The sequence below is a fragment of the Symphalangus syndactylus genome, chromosome 4, assembly GCF_028878055.3.
Source record: "Symphalangus syndactylus isolate Jambi chromosome 4, NHGRI_mSymSyn1-v2.1_pri, whole genome shotgun sequence".
NCBI classification, from domain to species: Eukaryota; Metazoa; Chordata; class Mammalia; order Primates; family Hylobatidae; genus Symphalangus; species Symphalangus syndactylus.
The window spans coordinates 155518703-155539585 of NC_072426.2; the positions used below are offsets into that span (position 1 = coordinate 155518703).

At 37.1% G+C, this 20883-nt stretch overlaps 1 protein-coding gene across 5 annotated transcripts in view; it reads left to right on the forward strand.

The window, feature by feature from the left end:
- The window catches only part of TENM3 (teneurin transmembrane protein 3), a 2305387-nt gene that overhangs the window by 1845876 nt on the left and 438628 nt on the right, over positions 1-20883 (forward strand). For 4 of the 5 annotated variants that reach the window (XM_055276480.2, XM_063638465.1, XM_063638466.1 and 1 more), the window contains one exon: positions 13309-13587. The exons of the other annotated variant lie outside the window; for it this stretch is intronic. In XM_055276480.2, the coding sequence (XP_055132455.1) occupies positions 13309-13587 (279 nt within the window). The remainder of the gene's footprint in view (positions 1-13308; positions 13588-20883) is intronic. 5 annotated transcript variants of the gene reach the window in all.

Below are 20883 nucleotides of genomic sequence, written 5' to 3' on the forward strand. Positions count from 1 at the left end.
AGGTTTACCTATTCTCACAATTATTATTCAAAATTGTTTTATATGTTTTAGCAATTGTAATAAGAAAATTAAACAATTGATATATATTTTGGAAAAAGTTAAAATCTGTTAAAGATATGGTTGTATGCATACAAAAACCATGTGTCTCTAGAAATTAAAAAAAAAGAATTTGAAGTGAATTTGGTATTTGGATGAATACAAAATAAATATATAGACAGTGTAGATCATGTAGTATAACGGTTGAGAGTGTAGGTTCTGAATCCACATGACCTGTTTGTGAATCCCAGGTCTGCCTTGCCTTAGCTGACTGGCAGGTTACCTAATCTTGGCCAAGGAACTTTTTTGGACAAGTTACATAATTTCTTTATGCCTCCATTTTCATTATTCATAGATTGTGCTGTAGTTTGTTGAGGATAAAATGAGTTAATATATGTAAACTGTTTAGAATAATGCCTGATACCTGTTATTAATATCTACTGCTTGGAAGTCAGAAAAAAAAATCCTATACAAAGGCAACAGACACTATAAAATTCTTTGGAATAAATTTTGCAAGCATGCTATGTGACCTAATATGAAGGTACCTATAAAATATTATTAAAAAGACATAAAACAGGATCTAAATAAATAATCAGTGTTTTTGGATGGGAAGATGATACCATAAGAATATTAATTCTCCCCAAACTAATGCATAGAAGTTAAGGATATCAAATAGAATTCCGGCGGGTTAGGGTTAATTTTAATTGGAGTGAGTGATCTTCAAATTTATCTTAAAATTCAAGTGATCATAAAATTCATGTTTTCAAATTTCTAGAAATAGCCAAAACCATATTTAAAAGTCAAATAGTGAGGACAAAATGGACTTAATATGTATTTTTAAAAGTATGATGAAGCTGCTGTAATCATGTTTATATGATATTGGCATAAATAAAGACAAGTAGATTCATGGAATAGACAAAAATTTCAGAAATAGATCCTAGTATGTAGGGAAGTTTAACATAAAACAAAAAAAAGGTTTTTCTATTCAGTGGGATTTGATAAATGGTGCTGGCACAACTGGTTATCCATCTGGAAGAATATAAAATTGGACCCATATCTCTCAGCATATTCAAAAATAAATTAAGATGGATTAAAGACAAATGTAAAAAATAAAGCAAGAATTCTAGAAGTTAATTTGGGAGACTGAGTAAGATAGGAATGACTTGAGCCATGAGTAGCAGAAAGCTTCAGCTTAAAAACTGAAGAGAATCATTTTCTTATAAAACAAGAAGTCCGGAGATAGACTATCTAGCCAGGGCTTAAAGATATTAAGGCATCTCTCTATCTTTTTCATCTTCGTCATTCTTAGCAGGTAGCTTTTGTCTCCTTGGTGCCCAGGTGGCAGCTGTGCTTTCATATTCCTGTTGGAATAAGAATGAACGCACAGGTAGGAAGGCCTTCTCTACATTGGACTAGTTCATTTTACTCCCCTGAGACTTCTCGCTACCCCTCTCTTTTCAGAGCTGTTATACGTGACCGTACTTAGCTGCACAACAAGACGAAGCGGCCGGGCGTGGTGGCTCACGCCTGTAATCCCAGCACTTTGGGAGGCCGAGGCGGGCGGATCACGAGTTCAGGAGATCGAGACCATCCTGGCTAACATGGTGAAACCTCGTCTCTACTAAAAATACAAAAAATTAGCTGGGCGTGGTGGCGGGCGCCTGTAGTCCCAGCTACTCGGGAGGCTGAGGCAGGAGAATGGCGTGAACCTGGGAGGCGGAGCTTGCAGTGAGCCGAGATCGCGCCACTGCACTCCAGCCTGGGCGACAGAGCGAGACTCTGTCTCAAAAAAAAAGAAGAAGACGAAGCATTTGCCATTTTTGCTTTCCAGTCCTTATAATAAAGGTGGCAAGAAGAAAGTGGTTTGAATCTACACAGCCCATCCCAGGGACTCAAGAGTAGGGGAGAAATTTTGTAATAGAAAATTATAATCTTTCTAACAGAAAACCCAGAAGAAAAGATAGACTTAAATGATTAGTTTTAAAATTTAAAACCTTTTACATGTAAATTAAAATACGCAGAAACAAAATCACTACATTGGGAAATATGTTTATAATTCTTATGACATATATAATGTCTATATCTATAATATACTGAATGACTATTACAGTTTGAAAACAGAAAGATAAACAGCCCAATGGGAAATGGCATGCATAGACAATTCACAAGAGAGAAATTCACACGGTCAGTAAACGTGAAAAGGAGAATGGATTTTCCTATTAGTGTGGGAAAGGCGGTAGTAATCCCAAATTCTACATCCCTACTATACAGCCCCTATCCTGGCATCGTTCATTGGGCATTCATATATCCAGGGGATTTGCCTGGGAAGTTTCTCCCCGCTTGGTAAGCAGGAAATCAATGGAAGCGGCTACTGTAGGTGGGATCTTCCTCGTTGGTACATTTGTTCAAAGAGACAGTCTCACACATGGAAGCCATGCCCTAGAGTACAATTCATCCAGTTCTTCATTCAGACACAGATAACTCAGAAGACCTGTGTATTCCGTCTTGGCATCCTCCATGTTGTTTTCGTGGGAAAATACATACTGATCCTTACCAACTTCTAAACCCAACAAATTCCTAAAGTGAGGACTTTCTATATAGTTTTTGAAGTTCTGGCTTAGGAAGAAGCCAAAAAAAAAAAAAAAAGCAACTCATGAATAGCTGTGCTCAAAACTTTACACAGAAGCTCTCATTATAGTGTGTGAAATAAACAATAACACAAAAAACTGAAAGAAAAAAACTGCAAAATATTCACAGAGGTTGCATTTGAGAGTGAGGCTGTGAAGGAACACCTTCTGATTTTCAGTCAAAAGGTCAAAGGCCAAAAATAATTCCTGCTTTGGAACTGCAGCAGGTTGGTTCTACCCTTTGGGGGTTGGAGAAGAAAAGCACCTTTCCAGATGGCCAGATCTAGCTTGTTAATGTCCCTGCTGCCCTGATGGCTTGGTTTTCAATTCAGAATGAACTTCAGATACGGTGTTTAAGGGAGGAGCCAGATCAGAACATAGCATTGTGCTTTTGATTTATTTTAGGGACGAAATATAAACCAAAAGTCCCCAATGCTAAAGGAAATTTTAACTTTTTCTTTTCCATTTTTCTCCTTGGACTCTTGATGCTATTATTCTTTGCTTTTTTTTTTTTTTTCCATGTTCCATTATGCTGCCTTTTCTGTGCCTCTGCATAAACTGATATGATTGGGAGATCTTTGAGAGCCTCTGAGTGCATTGTATACATGAGGAAGACAGAGACTCAAACTTGTTAAAATGTTCACTCAGACAACAGCTGGTGAGTTCTAGGTCCAGAAGAAAACTACAATCAAATTTCAGTCACTTTTCTACTCTACTCTTTTCTCTTTCTAGTTTCTATTAGAAAACCACAGTAAAAAGCTACATGTGTTCTTAAATATCCTCACAAACGTGAGATAGACAAAGATATCTTAGAAAGATCCTAAGAGGAATAAATATAAAAGAAAAAAATTGATAAATTGGACTTCATCAAAATCACAAAATTTTGCTTATCAGACATTACTTTTAAGAAAATGAAAAGCAAAGCCACAATCTGGGAGAAAATTATCGTATCTATCTATCACAGAGACTTGTCTCTAGAATATATAAAGAGCTTCTACAAATCAACAGCAAAAGATAAATAACCAAATTTTAAAATGGGCAAAAAACTTTTAATAGAAACATCACAGAAAACAGACACAAGTGACTAATAAGCCTGTGAAAAATGCTCGACACCATTAGCCATCAGAGAAGTGAAAATTAAAACCACAATGAAATACTACCATTCATCTTCTAGAATGGCTAAAATTAAAAAAGATCCATAGCACCAAATATTGAGGATGTGGAACAACTGAAACTTTCTTATGTAAAATGACACAACTGCTTTGGAAACTGTTGGGCAATTTCTTATCTAAAGTTAAAAATAACATCTCCCCCTGGACCCAGCAATTCATCTCCTTAGTATTTACCCAAAGTAAATAAAAACTTATATTCATAGCAGCTTTATTCATAATAGGCCCATATTGGAATCACCAAGATAATGGATATAACGATTGTATGTTAATACAATAGAATATGAGTTGGCAACACAAAAGAATGATCTACAGATACTTGCAACAATGTGGAAGAATCTTAAAGATCCACCGAGCAAATGGATCCTGAGTACATCCTGTATGACTCCATTTTTATAAGGTTCAAGAACATACAAAACTAATCTTCTGTAGAAGAAATCAGGACAGTGGTTGCCTGTTGGGTGGGGGTTGACTGGGTACGGGAGAGCTTTGTGGGAGTGATCTTATCTTGCTTGGGGTCATGGTGAGTACATTTGTTAAAACTCACGGAAGTATCCACTTTAGATCTGTGTATTTCACTGCCTATGAAATTTACCTAAATAGTAATAAATACAACAGAAGCAAAAATCAGCATGTTCAAACAACTGTAGTTGAACATGGAAAGTTCTGGGTTTGTATTTTCCCGGCGTCCACAGGGGTGAGATTTGATTTGGTGCCAAGAGCAGAGTTGCACTGTCTCTACTGAACCATAACCACAATCTTTCAAAAACAACCTCTGCTGTCATCGCACTGTAATGTTTTGCTGGATAAAGGCATTTTGCCCATTAAGATAATAGCATATACAACATATCCAGGACTGTACTGAGAGAATAAAGAGTTTGTGTCATACATGGGACCAGATCTTCAAATATTTTCATCAGTTTCCAAATAAAAAAGAGCCTGTTTTAAGCTCTTAGATATAGACTACTTTTTTTTTTGGGGGGGGGGGCCAGTTTTATTAGAATATTACTAAAATGATAAGTAGTTTTTAAATGTTTCTTTATATTGTATGTTCTGGCTAGGTCAAAAGAATTGAAATCATATTTCTTAAATATATAACATGAAGGTTGTACATATAATTTTAGAATGTCACTGGTAGCATTGGACAGATATAAAAATAGTGTCAATAACTCCTTTGATTAAAATAATAATGTCTGCACCATTTTATCCTGCTTTGGATGTGAAATGGAATGAATTATTTTTGTTACTCTTCTAATTTTTATTTTATTTATTTGTATTTTTTTGCATTACGAAAATCTATTAACCATTCAGACATGTTGGAAATTGTGAAAGAGGAAGATGTGAGAGCCAAGAGGAAAATGCTTTTAATTGTAAAGACTGAGATTTAGTTTAGTCTTGGATGCCATTATAGTGAATAATGGGAACTGATCCGAGACTTCAAAAGAAATATGACCATATGGTCCTACCATTCAGCACTTAATGCTGCTATGAATTTCCAGTTAGACCCCAAACTCTTCATTTCCCCAGTGTTCCCCCTAACCTCTGTCATCAGACAAAAACGAAAGGAATCTGAAACCCCTTTTCATGTTTTCTGAAATACTGGTGCTGAGAAAGCTTATTTTTGTGAGAATCGAGTTTTATGAAAAAAGACAAAAACCTGAAACATTAATCAGATCCACTGGGCTAATTACTGCAACTCCAAAGTTTATTACTTTTAAATATTAACTGCTTAAAATGATTCATTTAGAGATCAAAATGATTAATCCTTCTCGGTCACTATAAATGTCAGCGGCAGGATTAAAGGATTTAGATGGTCATGTTTACTCAACCTTACATTTCTGTACTTAAAGACACAAGTTAAATAGCTCTAGTTTATCATTGTTTCATGTTAATGGTTTTCCTCTTAGCTCCCTCTTTTAGCTCCCCTGCCTAACTGATTGTTAACTAATTTTGGCTGTTAAGTAGGCAAGGGCTTCTTTCAAGCTCGGCAGCCAACCTGCTTTGTGGATTACCCACCAGAAGGTGTGAGGAGATAGATGTAGCGTACAGCCCTCCTCAGGACGCAGTGGGGGTAATCCTTTCCCCCTGCCTCGGCCTTCATTGGTCTGATGTCTTGAGCCCCAGCTTACTGCTCAACTTGTATCTGGTTCCTTGCCAGGTTGCCCGTTTTGGATCCACAGTGTGACTCACCGCGGTGCCGCTTCAGTCGCAATTATTAAACACCTGCCGCTTTATGCCAAACCACAGGTGTATTTATACCAATACCTACTGCAGTTCGACTATCAGATATCAGCAGATACATTGCAGGCGTATTATCTATCATTGCCGGGCCTTGGATTGTTCTAAATAAGTCATTTCTAAGTAAAAATAAGAAGCAAATTTATTTTCAGAATGTTTTTGATTTTAAGAAAGAACTATTTTAAAGTCATTTCTTAATTACAAATGGTTGTTAAAAATTTTTTTTATGGTTGCCCCATTAAATCCTTCATTTCCAGGTCTAAGACATGCTCTTTCTTAATACGTCAGCCAACTCACAACCTAATTTTTCTTATTTGGGCCACCAAACCTTCCATTCAATATCCATATGTTCGTCCTCCCCTGGGGGCCTCACAAATTTTATCTTAAAGAAAATGCATCTTTTCTGGGGCCATTCATTCTAGTCCTGGCTTCTCAGCTTGCACATATACCTAGGGTTTCCCTTTCTCACCCACCTCCTCAAGTTCACCCTAGTGCCCAGCCTGGAATTTCCATTGAAAGCTACATTTGTGATGATTGCTGAGGGGATATCCTGCAATGGCTTCCATTAGACTTGTGTTCTGAGTAATCAATTAGATTATGAGTATGGTGTACAGTGGTCATTTTCAGCGTCCTCTGGAAATTCATGGGTATCAATATGTGGTTATGGGTATTAACAACATATTAATACATAAATCAAGTAAGTGGTTTAAATGGGGTGGGGACCTTAAGGTATTTAGTGGGACTTTAAGTTAATTTCTTAAACTTGTCTTTTGCAGGGCCTTATGAATAAAGATTTGTACCCTGGCTGAAATTTCTATTGCATGTTCAAGAATGGGTATTTTGTTCAAATGGTGACACATTTAACATAAAAGGTTAAAGAGTTTGAAGTGTCCCATAAAATATGCATTTGGAAATAAAATTACATATACTTCTTTCGTTGTGGAATCTTCTTACCATTTTGCAAATACAGCAAAAGAGAGAACTCTGGATAACATGGTGGTGCCGCTGATTCAACAAGCACCTAATAAGAAATGCTTTCCCGATTTGTAGTTTTATGTTCTGCTTGACTGATGGAGGAACGTCACTCCATGCCTGAGAATAAATAATTCCATTCAAGCTCACAACAGCCAAGGAAAATAATTAAAGACAGATTTAGATTGTTTTATTTATGTGCATTAAATTTATATTTATTCATCCATTTTTTCCCATATTCAATTTTGGGGTTACTGTAGGAGAAATGAATGGTTATTCTCCTTTAAAACAATCCATATATGATAAAGAAAAAGGGAAGGATTGAAATGGGGGGGAAAATGCTCCCATGTATCTTACAAAGTTTCATTTCTTTACAATAAACGAGGAAGGATTTTTAAAACTGAGCTTCCCCTAGAAGAGGCAATAAATTAAATTTCTAATTATTGAATAGAAGCTATTAAACAGCAAATCAAGAAAATATATTTGTTTTTTAGAAAGAAGATAGGCTTTAATTTTTTCTTTATTATGTTTTTAAATTATTGAAATAATTATCATGAGAAGTAAAAATTCAAAACTATAAAATAGAAAATTACTAATTTCCTTCATTTACGACCTTTTCTAAATGACCCATTATAACAGTTATATATCTCCTTCCTCACCTTTATTCAGATTCAACTTATATAACCTGTGGGTCCTCTTCCTTAATTTCCAAAAGTGGGATTATACTATATACACAATTCTACAATTTGCATTTTTTTTTCTACTTAAAATATATACAAATGAGCTTCCCTGCAGATCTGAAGACATGGGTCCAGCTCATTCTTTATGCTAACCACAGTGTTCCACAGCATGGGCATGCAACTTTTCCAGCCATTCTCTTTCTGGCCAACATTTGGGTTATTTAAAATTTTGCGACAATGCTGTAGTAAACAACTTGTTTAATTAAACATTCTGTATATTTAAGATCAGGTGATTTTATTTCTGTAGGATGTAATTCCAAAGGTAGATTTTCTATGCTGAATAATATTTCTGATTTTAATAGAAAAATATTTTAGATGGAATGAAAGCAGCATAATAGAAGGGAAAGAAAAATGATAGAATAAAATAATAATAAATTTGCATAGCAGACTCACAGAATCAGCTGCTTTTCAGGGGAACAATGATTCTTGTTTGCCCTCTAAATTTCAATACCAATGACCTATATTTTAAGCCCTCATTGCAAACTCCAAGTCCCACGTAAAGTGTGGTATAAAAGAGAACCAATAGATGATAACAAGTGTTCGTGAGGATGTGCAGAATTAAAACCCTCATACACTGCTAGTGGGAATATAAAACACTGCAGTCAGTGTGGAAAACAGTCCGGCAGTTCCTCAAAAGGTTCACTACAGAGTTACCATATACCCCAGCAGTTCCTCTCCTAGGGATCTGCTCAAGAAAAATGAAGACATATGTACACATGAAAACTTGTACGGGAATGTTCCTAGAAGCATTCTCATAATAGTCAAAAAAATAGAGATAACTCAAATGTCCATTAACTGATGAATGGATAAACGATGGTGTGTCCATACAGTGGAATATTATTCAGCCGTAAACAGGAATGGAGTACTGATGCATGCTATGACATGGAAGAACTTTGAAAATATTATTCTAAGTGAAAGAAGCCAGTCACACAAGACCACATATTGTGGATCTTCTTTATTTGAAATGTTCAGGATGGGAAGTAGATGAGTGGTTGCCTAGGGCTGGGGGTGGGAGGGGTGAGGGGAAAATAGAAGGTAGCTGATAATTGGTATGAGGTGTCTTTTTGGGGTGATAAAAATGTTCTAAAATTAATTGTGCCCATAGTTGCAGAACTCTGTGAATATACTGAAAACCATTAAAGTGTACACTTTAAGTGGGTGCATTTTGTGGTATGTGAGTTATGTTTCAGTAAAACTGTTTATTTTTTTTAAAGGAACAAACAAGCAAGAGACTGAGAGAGAAGGAGAGAAAGCCAAATCTAGACATTAGAGAAATCCAGACATTAGTGAGGAGAGAATGCCTTCCCCATGGGGTGCTTTCGTCATCCTGTGTACCTCTGAGACTAGTCCCTCGGGTAGAATCTATTTCTCATACAAGAGGCAGTAGATGTGTTACCCATTGGTGAACATCACTCTGATTGCGGCTTTGAAAAATCCCTCACTGCTCCAACTAGGTTATAGACAAATAGAACAAATTTCTATGAGAAAAAGAAAAATATCTAACCCATTTTCCCAATCCCCTTCTTTTATTAAAGAGGGAGCTGTGCTATGTGCCAACCTCATTTGAAATATTTGTCCTTATGCCATCCTTTCTACTTTATCAAATACCCTCACTCGTTTTTTAAAACATGAACCTAAAAAAAATGATGCAACCCACCTAGGTTGTGTTTATTCAGTTTTCCTTTTCTAGATTTTCACATTTATGAGTGTCATAAAACAAAAATGCCTAATATAATCCAAGCTAACCTTGCCTTTTAATCACAGTGAATTCCATCCTCAGGTGTACTTTGTTCTTGCTACAATTTATTGTTTTGGTCCTGTTTCAAATTGTAATGGGAAACTCTTGTTGGCTCTGCTGATCGAGGTTACCAAAATTCAATGTGCAGGAGATAAATACTTATTTTGCCAGTTTTGGCCAAGCAGAATTAATATAAAGACTGTAAAAGGCAAAGAAAGAAATTGAAGCAATGTTAGAACTACTGCAAAGAACATGGCTTTTCCAATGTAAAGAAAACATGGAAAATGGGAATAAAGTATTGTTCCTTGAAGCCAAAGCTGACTTTACGCAGTATTGTCCAGTATTCAGCCTGGCCCCAGGGGCATCTCAGTTGCCTTGTCCTGCCTCTTCCCACTTCTCTGCACTGCCATAAAACCCTCCCCACTACAAGCCCAGCCCAGCCCAGCCCAGCCCTCCCGCCCTCCTCCACATCGACCGCTTCTCCCAGTCAGGGAGCTCTCTTCTCTCCATCTTCCCTGCACTGGTCAAAACTGCAGATGTTTTCCATAAGCGCAGCCTATCTTGCTAAACACTGCTAGATTGCAAGAAATAATGGAATAGACTAATTTATTCTAGTTTAAGGTTAGATCTTTCCAGGCATGTTTGCATTAAAATAAGGGATCCTAAAAATAAGAATTTCTTAACCATTGAGGAGAATTGACAATAATAGAATGTGAAGCACTGAGGGAGGTCTGGAGTAGGGATATTTTTGAATAAAGGCAATTACTTAAGTAAAACTCAACTTTGGTGGTGGTGTCGCTATTTGAAAATGAGTTGAAAATGATCCTCTCCCTACTCTCAAACTATACACTTCTCTGTGATTATTAATTACGTTTGTCAAGGTACTTATTTATTTATTTATTTATTGAGACAGAGTCTCGCTCTGTCGCCCAGGCTGGAGTGCAGTGGCGCGATCTCAACTCACTGCAAGCTCCGCCTCCCGGATTCATGCCATTCTCCTGCCTCAGCCTCCCGAGTAGCTGGGACTACAGGTGCCCGCCACCACGCCCGGCTAATTTTTTTGGTATTTTTAGTAGAGATGTGGTTTCGCTGTGTTAGCCAGGATGGTCTCGATCTCCTGACCTCGCGATCTGCCCACCTTGGCCTCCCAGAGTTCTGGGATTACAGGCGTGAGCCACTGTGCCCGGCTGGGTATTTATTTTTTAAGCGATTTTTTTCATTTAGCCCTTTTTTGTGTGAGTGACATTTACATAAACCATCTCCTAAGCCAAGTCAGGACAGCCCTGAAAGATGAAAAAATAGAGTGTAAAGTGACTTAAACAGAGCTAGTGAGTGGCTTTAACCTGGGTCCAACTGAGGCCAAGTTTAGTTTTCTCTCCTAGGGGAAACTAAAACTTTTTAATTCAGTAAAGAAATCTAACAGGGATTCCTGCTGTGGTGCTTGCATCGTAGCTTCATTTCAGAAGCAGCCCTGGAGAATTTTCAATCATTGTAAGACATTGACTTCAGAGGGAAGTCAATGGAGGGAAGTATTTATGGAGTTTGGGATACATATATCAATTCATAGGGATGATGTGTTGTGTTTTTAGTTGCAAAGTGAACTGTGTTTACATACCTGGGTAACAAAGATTACAGTTTTCTGCTTCCTTCACCTCATAGATTTTTTGCATCAAGATGGCAATAGTGTGAAAAGCCAATCACTTGGAAATTGTTTCGAGCCACATTGTAGAGACTGAAAGAGTTGTTACTGGCCTTTTATTTCTCTTTTCATTTCTGAATGTGGGCACCTCTCAAAATAGAGGCAAAAAGCAAAGGATCTTATTTATTTTTCCCTCTCTAAAAATTATTTTGCATCCTTATTTTGAAAAATCAGCATGTATGATGGCAATATCTACCTGTTTTAGAGTCCTCCCGTGTGTTACAAGTGACATATAAATAGCAGTGGGTAAGCGCTTCCACAGCAATTCCATTAACTGTTCATGTGGACACTGACCTTGTTCAGATTTACTTTCATAAGTACAATCTGCAGTAATGATTTTAACATACTAACAACACTGTGTCTCATCTCAGTGAGCTTGCCTGCTTTCTCACTGTTCAACGCACAGGCCCTTTTTCCTTTTTTTCTCTTCTTTTACTTCTTCTTTTGACATACTTTTTGGTTCAGATACTTGTTCACATCTCTCTGATAAGCACACTTTGATTTGCAGCTAATTGTAGCAACTGATTTTCATTATTTATGAGTATCATTGTCGGAATCCATTTGGAAGTCTGACCGAGATAAAGCTGATTCCAACTTCTGATATGACCACAGCAATAAAGCAATTAACCACACTAGTTAAAATGTGCGGCAGCCTGGAGGGTGCTAATATCTTTACAACCCAATATTTACTACATTGTCCATTAGGTTTGATTTATTTCTGAGAAGATTCAACATGTTATCATTTTATCACAAATAATTTATAATACCCTCTTTCAAAAAATATAATGTATGTTTCTCGTATCAACCTATTAGCATTAAAATGTTCACAGACTTAAGAGGTAGAAGTAGGGAAATCAAAACTATGAGTAATATAAATGCTTAATATTCTTAAAAGGTTTGGTTATGAGATAGCAACATTTAAATCAGTCATTGTAGGTTACTATTCTTTACCTATAGTTTGATTCTGATTGGCACCTAAATCTCACACTCTACCATGTCAACCAGAGACAAGAAATAGAAAAGCTTCATGTATGCATGACAAGCAAACATTTTTCTCACTCTTCTCATCCATAGTAGTATAAAACATGTGAAATTTCCAGAATAAATACAGGATTGGAAAAGTCATTAATAACAGCAGTCATTTTAAAGTGTCACCTAATTTAAACACTTTTGCTTTAAGTTATTGCAGTGTCATGAGTTTTATTATGCTCAATTTATTAGTAAAGGCCTGCAGAGTTCACAGCCATTTATTTTTCAGGGAACTTGATTTTATCATTAATTTTTAAATACGCAATACTCCCACTTTATTTTTAGAGCACACTTTATTTGCAAAGATTGGTTTACTCTGATCAATACAGATGTTTTCAGGTGTGTAGTAAAGCAAAAAGCCTAGAAAGTCAACAATGTACAAAATATGCAGCAAATTTTTTAGACGTTATACTCCAACATTTAATGTGTATATACACCCACACACACACATACATACATATATACATACATACATACATACATACATACATACATACAAAATACTATGTGTTATATTGATTGCTAAGGTGGAAAAATATAAGAAGAATGACCAATATAAGAAGATAAAATATAAGAAGAATGACCTGTTTCTACTGTTTGAGTAACTTATTCTTGAAGGGAAACTTTTCTCTTCCAAAAGAGTGATATCTGGGTGGGAAAATTTTATTGTAGGGGAGTCGAGCCAGGACACAGAAAATAATTCTGACAATTTCCATTGCCTCACAAGTCTGCTTAACAAAATCCTGTCATTGCACTAATCCTTTCTCTGGGTTGAGTTCTCATGGTTGGGGCCACTTTACTTGCCCATCTCTCTGGAGGTACTTATGGGCTTACAGAGTTGACAAAGGAGCTCTAAGTCGGGGCCCCGCCCTCCTCCCATAATTGCGCCCACTTGATCCTATGCCATGTGACGCTACTGTAAACGCCTGGTGCCGATCGCTGAAAAGCCTAAATGTTTGAGTGTTTATTTCTGAAAGACATTCTTAAAAAAAAAGAAAAGAAAAGAAACTAACACTGAACATATACTCACTAGTTGTTATCTTTTTTTCCCCCTAATTAGGACAGAATTTTACCCTAAGGCAGTTAGGAGTTTGTGAACCAGCAACTCGAAGAGGACTGGCATTTTGTGCGGAAATGGGGCTCCCTCACAGAGGTTACTCTATCAGTGCAGGGTCAGATGCTGATACTGAAAATGAAGCAGTGATGTCCCCAGAGCATGCCATGAGACTTTGGGGCAGGGGGGTCAAATCAGGCCGCAGCTCCTGCCTGTCAAGTCGGTCCAACTCAGCCCTCACCCTGACAGATACGGAGCACGAAAACAAGTCTGACAGTGAGAGCGGTAAGTCTCCTTTTTTGCTTTATAATGTTGGCATTCAGTGCTTCTGTCTGTTTTGGTTGACTCTGGGGGGGATGTTTTTCTTTCTCTCCTCCTTCCTCCCATCCTTTCTCTCTCTTTCTTGTCCATTTCTTTTTGTTTTAATGTAGTAGAACTCAAGAAATGTCCTTGAATAATGCATTTGTTCCTGGAAAAAAAAAATCAATATTTGACGTCAGATTGTTAAATTAGGCAAGCAGTCTACAATGTTTTGGCTATAGTTTTGAGAAAACAGGTTGATCATCTACAGAAAAAAAAAATAGCTTTGACTTCTCTTGGACCATGTCACCTGTTGTCTTCTGTGGGGTGGCAAAGCACGTGTTGATAAAGTTTACCCCAGAGCCTCTTACAATCAAAGATATCTTTGTAGATTCCTCTTGAAGATATCTCAAAGAAGTTGCAAAATCTTAGAATGGATGAGTGAGCACGCAGAATAGTTATATTAACAGGGCTCTAATGATTGAAGAACAAATTTGATCATGCTTTAAACTTACGAGTTGATGAGAGCAATTGAAATCTTGGTAAAGAGGGGGAGTGTGGCCTTTGATGTTCTTTGGGGACTGGATTACTATGCAATTAAATCCACACACAAAAATTGGATTTTAGGATATCCAAACAGCAGCTTTTTGTATATTGTAAGAAAAAAATGTCTTTATAAATTATTGGGACTTTTTTTTCCTATTGCCAATGCGGGATGATTTTTAAAACGTTAATTTATATGCAAAAATAAATTTTAAAGAAAACTTAATTTTTAGTCAGTGCTGCTTCTAGGAAGAATTGGGGCATCGGCAGCAATGCAGCAAACAAAAAATTCTCCTTCAGCTTTTAATATTAACAGTGCACTTGCTATTTCAGTCTAGTTATTAATGCTATGCATATCCTATGCATCAAAAAGCAAAGAGAAAATTAAAATGAAAGAATTGAATGACATTTGAAAAGAAAAATGGTTGTTTTATCAATGATATTTCAATTTTATTATTTATTGGGTGACTTTGGCAGCTTTGCTTTGTAATAGGAAAGCGGATCTATTGTTAGCCTTCAGTTTCAGCTAAGTCACAGTGTGAAGTAGCACCTAAGGCTTATTAGTTATTTTCTTTCTATTCATGAAAAAAGGTCTAATTTAAACAAATGCAATCAATTTCTTATCTTAAGTAGAATATCTTAGTGCAATAAACCAAAGTCAAGATCAAATAATAACTATATACTCAATATCTTCGTTTGGAAGTTTCAGTTCTTGGTGGAGGCTGGCTTTATTCCAATTCAAAAGAAGAAACAAAGACAGTTATTTTGATAAAACGAGCCTCAGAATCAGGATGCCAACATTTCTCTCAGCTAATCCATTCACCTCAGTAAATCCTGTGTTTCTATCCATTTTCATAGTGGATTCAGAAGTCACTAACCTTAAATACGTATGATTTGGAATAAATATTGCTTCCTGTTCAGCTGTACTTCACGTAACACTCCTTGAGCAATGGCAGGTACAATGGTCATATTCAAAGGTAGCACCCAGCATTTAATTTTCTTAAAATACGCAATAAAATCTGTGATGTTATGGAAGACTAGAATGCAGCAGAATAATGCGATCAGTTCTGATTATCTGCATCATAGATCATCCATATCCATAGCTATCAAATATGTTTTCACATTGGGTCAGTTTGCACTTTCCACCCAAAACTTCTATGGCATCTCATCCTTTCTCTCTAATAACAAAGGTGTCTTGTTATGGTATCTGTATTGGTAAAATATAAATTAATTTTATTATTTTTAAAATTATACATCTGCTAAAAGGATCTCATGGTGGATTCCCAAACACATGTATTTTTTTTTCTTTTCGGAAAATATAAATTTTGTAACCTTTAGTTAACAATATATAATACCCAAATGTTAGGGAGAAGGGAAGGAAGACTTGTGAGTTTCTCATACCACTGCCCTCACCATTTGCATGGATTAATATTAACTAGAGGAGGAAACTGTTTCCCCAAGAATCTTCTAGACCTTGTTCTCAGAATGATGTAAAGGCAAGAAAAGTTGCACTCTTTAATTTCTCCAAGTAGTGGCTAGGAAGCAGAATGAAGAGAGACAGGGAGAGTGTCAAGGGCCTTGCCTTGAAATTCAGAACATTTGGCAGCATTTGTTGAGAGTAAACAGGTCAGCCAAGTTAAGAGTATAAAGTGTCAAAATCAATGTTTGTTGAGTTGGGCAACATGATGACTGAAACTTGTGTTTACTCTTTTTCTGAAGGTTTGGTTGTGGTTGTACTTTTAAACAACGTTTTGATGGTCTAAGAATTTCGAATGAGAGCAGTTTAAAGAAAGAAACAAAAGAGGAAATAAAATAGATATGTTGTCTTAATGAATACTGGCTATTGCATATATTTAAAACATATGTCCATAGGAACTTTTCAAATTAATTTATTTGTTCTGAAATTTCAGTGATTACTTAGAAGGAACAAGATTTCATTTAATGTAATTAATTACATTAAGATATAGGGATGCATAATTTTCTGAAGTATTTAGCAGACCTTATAATTTTGAATTGTGGAATTAAACAATAGCATTGAGGACTTTTTTTCCTGATAGCAAAAAATTATGTGTCTTTCCCTTAAGCTGGGTTATAGTAAGAAGTGAAGTTTGCAGTCATACATAGGTTCTTCTAACAACTTTATAAATAATCATCTCAAAACTAATTCACATTTTTATCTATATTACTACTTTTAGTCAAGTAATTCTAATATAAAGTTACAAAAGTAATTCAATTCTACTATCTTCAGGTATTTTTAATTGCTCTAACTTAAAAAGCTATAGATTTTCTGGTTCTATTTTCCTTTGACTCTTCAATTCTTTTCATTTTCTCTTTTATTCATTTTTGTACTAGCTTGAGATGTGTTCTTGGAAGTTCTATTATATCACTAAAGGTTGAAAAGAGAAGGAGATGGGTGAAATAACTCACCAAAAGGAAACTAACTTAAGAGGCAGATGCTGATGTGTTTTCATCTAGTTTAACATGAGAGCTTTCCTTGACTGTTTTCTTCATTTGAAATAACTGTGAATGAGGCTGTTTTTCCCAGAAAAAAAAAAATGTTATTCAACATTGTAAAATTATGCAAACAGAGTGCCTGATGTTCTAGCTACAACTTCAAAGAAGAATTTAGTCACTAAAAGGGATTAGATTCCATTTATTTATTGATAAAGAGGCCAACAGTTCAGGTTAAGAAGGCGCTAGAACTGCTGTGAGGCTAATGAAATTTTGATGGCCCGAGCCTCCCACAAGAGTAAGAGAACATTCGGACCGTGTCACACAGCTCTCTGTTAGCTGAGATTCAAAACAAGTGATAAGATTTATTCTTTTGCAAAACTAACTTTTCACCAGCCATGGGGATTTGACGTTAAAAAGAATTTTGAGAAAAAAAATTTTTTTACAGTATATATTGAGTTTCCTATGTAATTCCAAATATTAATCTTGTTCCAAATGAAGGATATGGGAGAAGCCCTTTCTTGGCACCCACTGATTGTTGTGGTGTCGTTGTCATAGTGGGCTGCCACACACCAGGGCAAGTTCTGGAGAGACGGTGATTTGGGATCACCTACTAACAGCAGTTTGAGTAAAAATGGGTGAAAGATTATAAAATCCGTGTGATGGGATACCCCAGTCAAAGGTAGAATTCTCAGTGTGCTCTGGTTTATTGTAGGCATCTCTCCTGTCTCCAATGTGGTTTTTGTTTTGTTTTGTTTTTTAAGACAGTCTCGCTCTGTCACCCAGGCTGGAGTGCAGTGGCGTGATCTCAGCTTACTGCAACCTCTGCCTCCCGGGTTCAAGCCATTCTCCTACCTCAGCCTCCTGAGTAGCGGGGATTACAGGTGCACACCACCACGCCCAGCTAATTTTTGTATTTTTAGTAGAGACGGGGTTTCACCATGTTGGCCAGGATGGTCTCAATCTCTTGACCTCGTGATCCACCCGCCTCTGCCTCCCAAAGTGCTGGGATTACAGGCGTGAGCCACCGCGCCCGGCCACTGATGTGTTGTTAAAAGACCCCTGACTGAAGTCCCACCACCCAGCTTTGCAAGCGCTATAATCTGACCTCAGTTCCAAATACCTATTTAAATGTCAGAACAAAGGACTTTTTTTTTTTTTCCCAAAACATCAGTCTTTAAGCTTTAAAAATGTTTCCATGGAGAGTAACTCAGTGTCAAGAGATGTGCAGAAAATCCAAAGAAGGGTAGGGTTGCTCCTGGTATCAAGGAAATAAGAACCAGAAGTCATCAGGACAGTGAAGATATTTAGCAAAGAAATGTAAGTGGGAAAACATGTAATACAGTTCGTTTTGTGATTTAATAAATAAATAAAATGTTTGCATATGCATTGCTTCCCAGAAGCAGCCAGGCATCTATTGCTTTTTGTCATCCAGCCAGTGTGGCGTTGTCACAGGTGCCTGGATTTGGAATCACACTGGTCAGGGCTCACATTCTTTCATTCATCCCCTGTGATAGTTACCCCCTGAATCACCTAGAGTGGCAGTTGTCAACTCTTGCGTGCCTCGTCTGCTCCTTCAGCTGCCTGCTGAGTTCTGGAGGGGTGGAACTCTCCTGTTGGAGTCTAGCTCCTTCTTCCTGCCTCCTCAGCCTGTTAGCCCCCTTGGAGAAAGATGACCTTTGATGTAAGGCAGGCCAGCAGCGTTGGCGCTGCTCTTCCACCTGCTCGTGACTCAGGAACCCGAGAGCCTCCACTGAGGACAGTCTTTGCAAATGTGATGCCCGGAGGCGGGACTCCTGGTTTCGTATGGGCACTACCACCTCCCAACTTTGAGACCTGGGGCAAGTTGCTCACCATTCCGTGCCATGGTTTCCATGTTGTAAAATAGGGATAAGAGTAAACAGGGTATAGTCCTATGAGGTCACGGCTGTTGTGAGCATTAAATGAGTTCAGGTATGCCTGGTGCTTACAAAACTCCCTGACATCTAGTGAGTTCCGAATAAGTGTGTGCCCTCATTATTATTTGTAAAAGGTGGAAAATTATATCTGTTTTATGTGGCTATGAAGATTAAGTTAAATAAACAATATCAAGTGCCTACCTAGTTTGGACCACAATAGATATCTCCTCCTCTCCTCCCCCACTCCTCCTTCCTTACCCCCTCACCCCACCCCAGGGCTGCATTCATCAAATGTTCTGGCAAGATGGAGGAGAACTCACGGTGCCTTCCAGAAAGGGCACTGACCATTTGCGCAGTCTGGAATTTCTGTCACCATTTATTTACTCTCTTATTTTTCACCAAAACCCCACATCCTTTTTAATTTACTGTAATTAAATGAATGTACATTGAATGGTGCTGATAATTAGTCTGATGGCTGTAGACTTCAAAGATTTTAGCATGCTCCTTCCCCTCCTGGCCAAAGAAAATTTCAAAAGTAGTGTTTCCCTCAAACGCACGTTAGTTAGACAGCTGGTCAATTAAAAGGCAATTTAACTGATGCTCATCAGTTCACACAAAAAAATAAATCCTTCCAAGAAGACTTCGTTTCTTACCTAAGTTTGAGCAATGTACCTGTTGTAGGACCCCACTAATGCCACATTAATTGTGCATGATACTGAAGTATTATGGGCTAATTTGGCTAATGAAAAAGGGTATAACATTAAAGTGCAGTCTTTTTAAATGTAGTAGACACTTGCTTTGCCAGCTGAAACACTTTTCAAGGAATCAATTCCACTTGTCCTTTGAAATAGTATTTTAAAAGTCTACTTTCTGTATGGAGAGATAAAGTCTAAAAGTTGCACTGTTGTATTTTAAGAGGAAAAAGGTGTACCCCTTAAACCAATTTGATAAATGACTGTAGTGATAGCATTTCCATCAATCTCTAAAGAGAGAACTTCAGCTATTCTGCAATCCAGATTTCCATGTCAAGCAGAATATGTTCTCTGGAAAGGAGGGCAATGCCATTTCTTCTCTTCCTGAACAACTGCAGATAGGTGAGAGAGTGAGGAAATAGATGGACTTGTAGCTCTTCCAGTGCTGATCAAATTCTAGGAGAGTTTGAGAGAAACTGCTAGCCAGCTATGTCATGTACTTGCGATCATTCTAGGACAACACAAATGCCACATCTCTCCTAGCTCTTTGGAGGAAGGGGCACTATCTTAGTTTTCTGAAGATGATTTGAAGAGAGGTGTACTTTTTCACCTCACTAGCATTATTCCATTCCTTCAACTTTATCCAGGAACCTTTTTTGAGCCTACTTTGGATGTTGATTGAAATACATAAAATGGAATTCTGTTGCTGTAAGAAACACATGGCATTTCAGTGTTATTCTAATTTTATGAGATTCTATTATACATACTAAACTATAGCTTGAATACCAAATTTCACCGTGGGCCCTCTTCCGGCATGTAATGGTCATTTCTGGCATGGTGCCCTGTGATAAATTATATTTTATGTTTTATGTGCACTCGAATGTCAAAAATAGGAAAAGTAATATGTCGGTGGGCTTACTAAATCAGGCTCAGAATTAAAGTGCTGCTTTGCAAAATGCCATCAAATAGTTCCTAATATATAAAAATAACTACATTGCCTTGATAGATATATATTTACAATTTCAATAGTGACTTGTCATTCTTTGAGCAAAAGCTTCCATGTTTCATTTAAGGATGAAATAGATTCACTTCATGGGTATGTACAAGTCACTTTTTAGTATAATAAGTTATGATTTAACTGGCCGAGTGTGGTGGCTCACTCCTGTAATCCCAGCACTTTGGGAGGCTGAGGCGGGTGGATCACAATGTCAGGAGTCTGAGACCAGCCTGGCCAACATGGTGAAACCCCATCTCTACTAAAAATACAAAAATTAGCTGGGCGTGGTGGCGGATGCCTGTAATCCCAGCTACTCGGGAGGCTGAAGCAGAGAATTGCTTGAACCCGGGAGGAGGAGGTTGCAGTGAGCTGAGATCGTGCCACTGCACTCCAGCCTGGGCAACAACAGGGATACTCCAGCTCAAAAAAAAAAAAAAAAAAGTTATGATTTAAATAAAATCCTAAAAAATTTAGTATTATGAAACTAGAACTGAAACAACTGTAAAGTTTACTACTGTTGTTGTTACTACAGGCTTAAGTATTTATATACATTCATATTTTTCTATTCTGAGAGGATTTTCAGAAAGATTGGCAGTTTGCTATGCTTCACATGGAAATTGCCATTTTTATTAAACTCAATTTGTGTTCTAAGTGTTTTTGTTAAAGTATACAGAATATATGCCATCTCTGTTTCAATTCT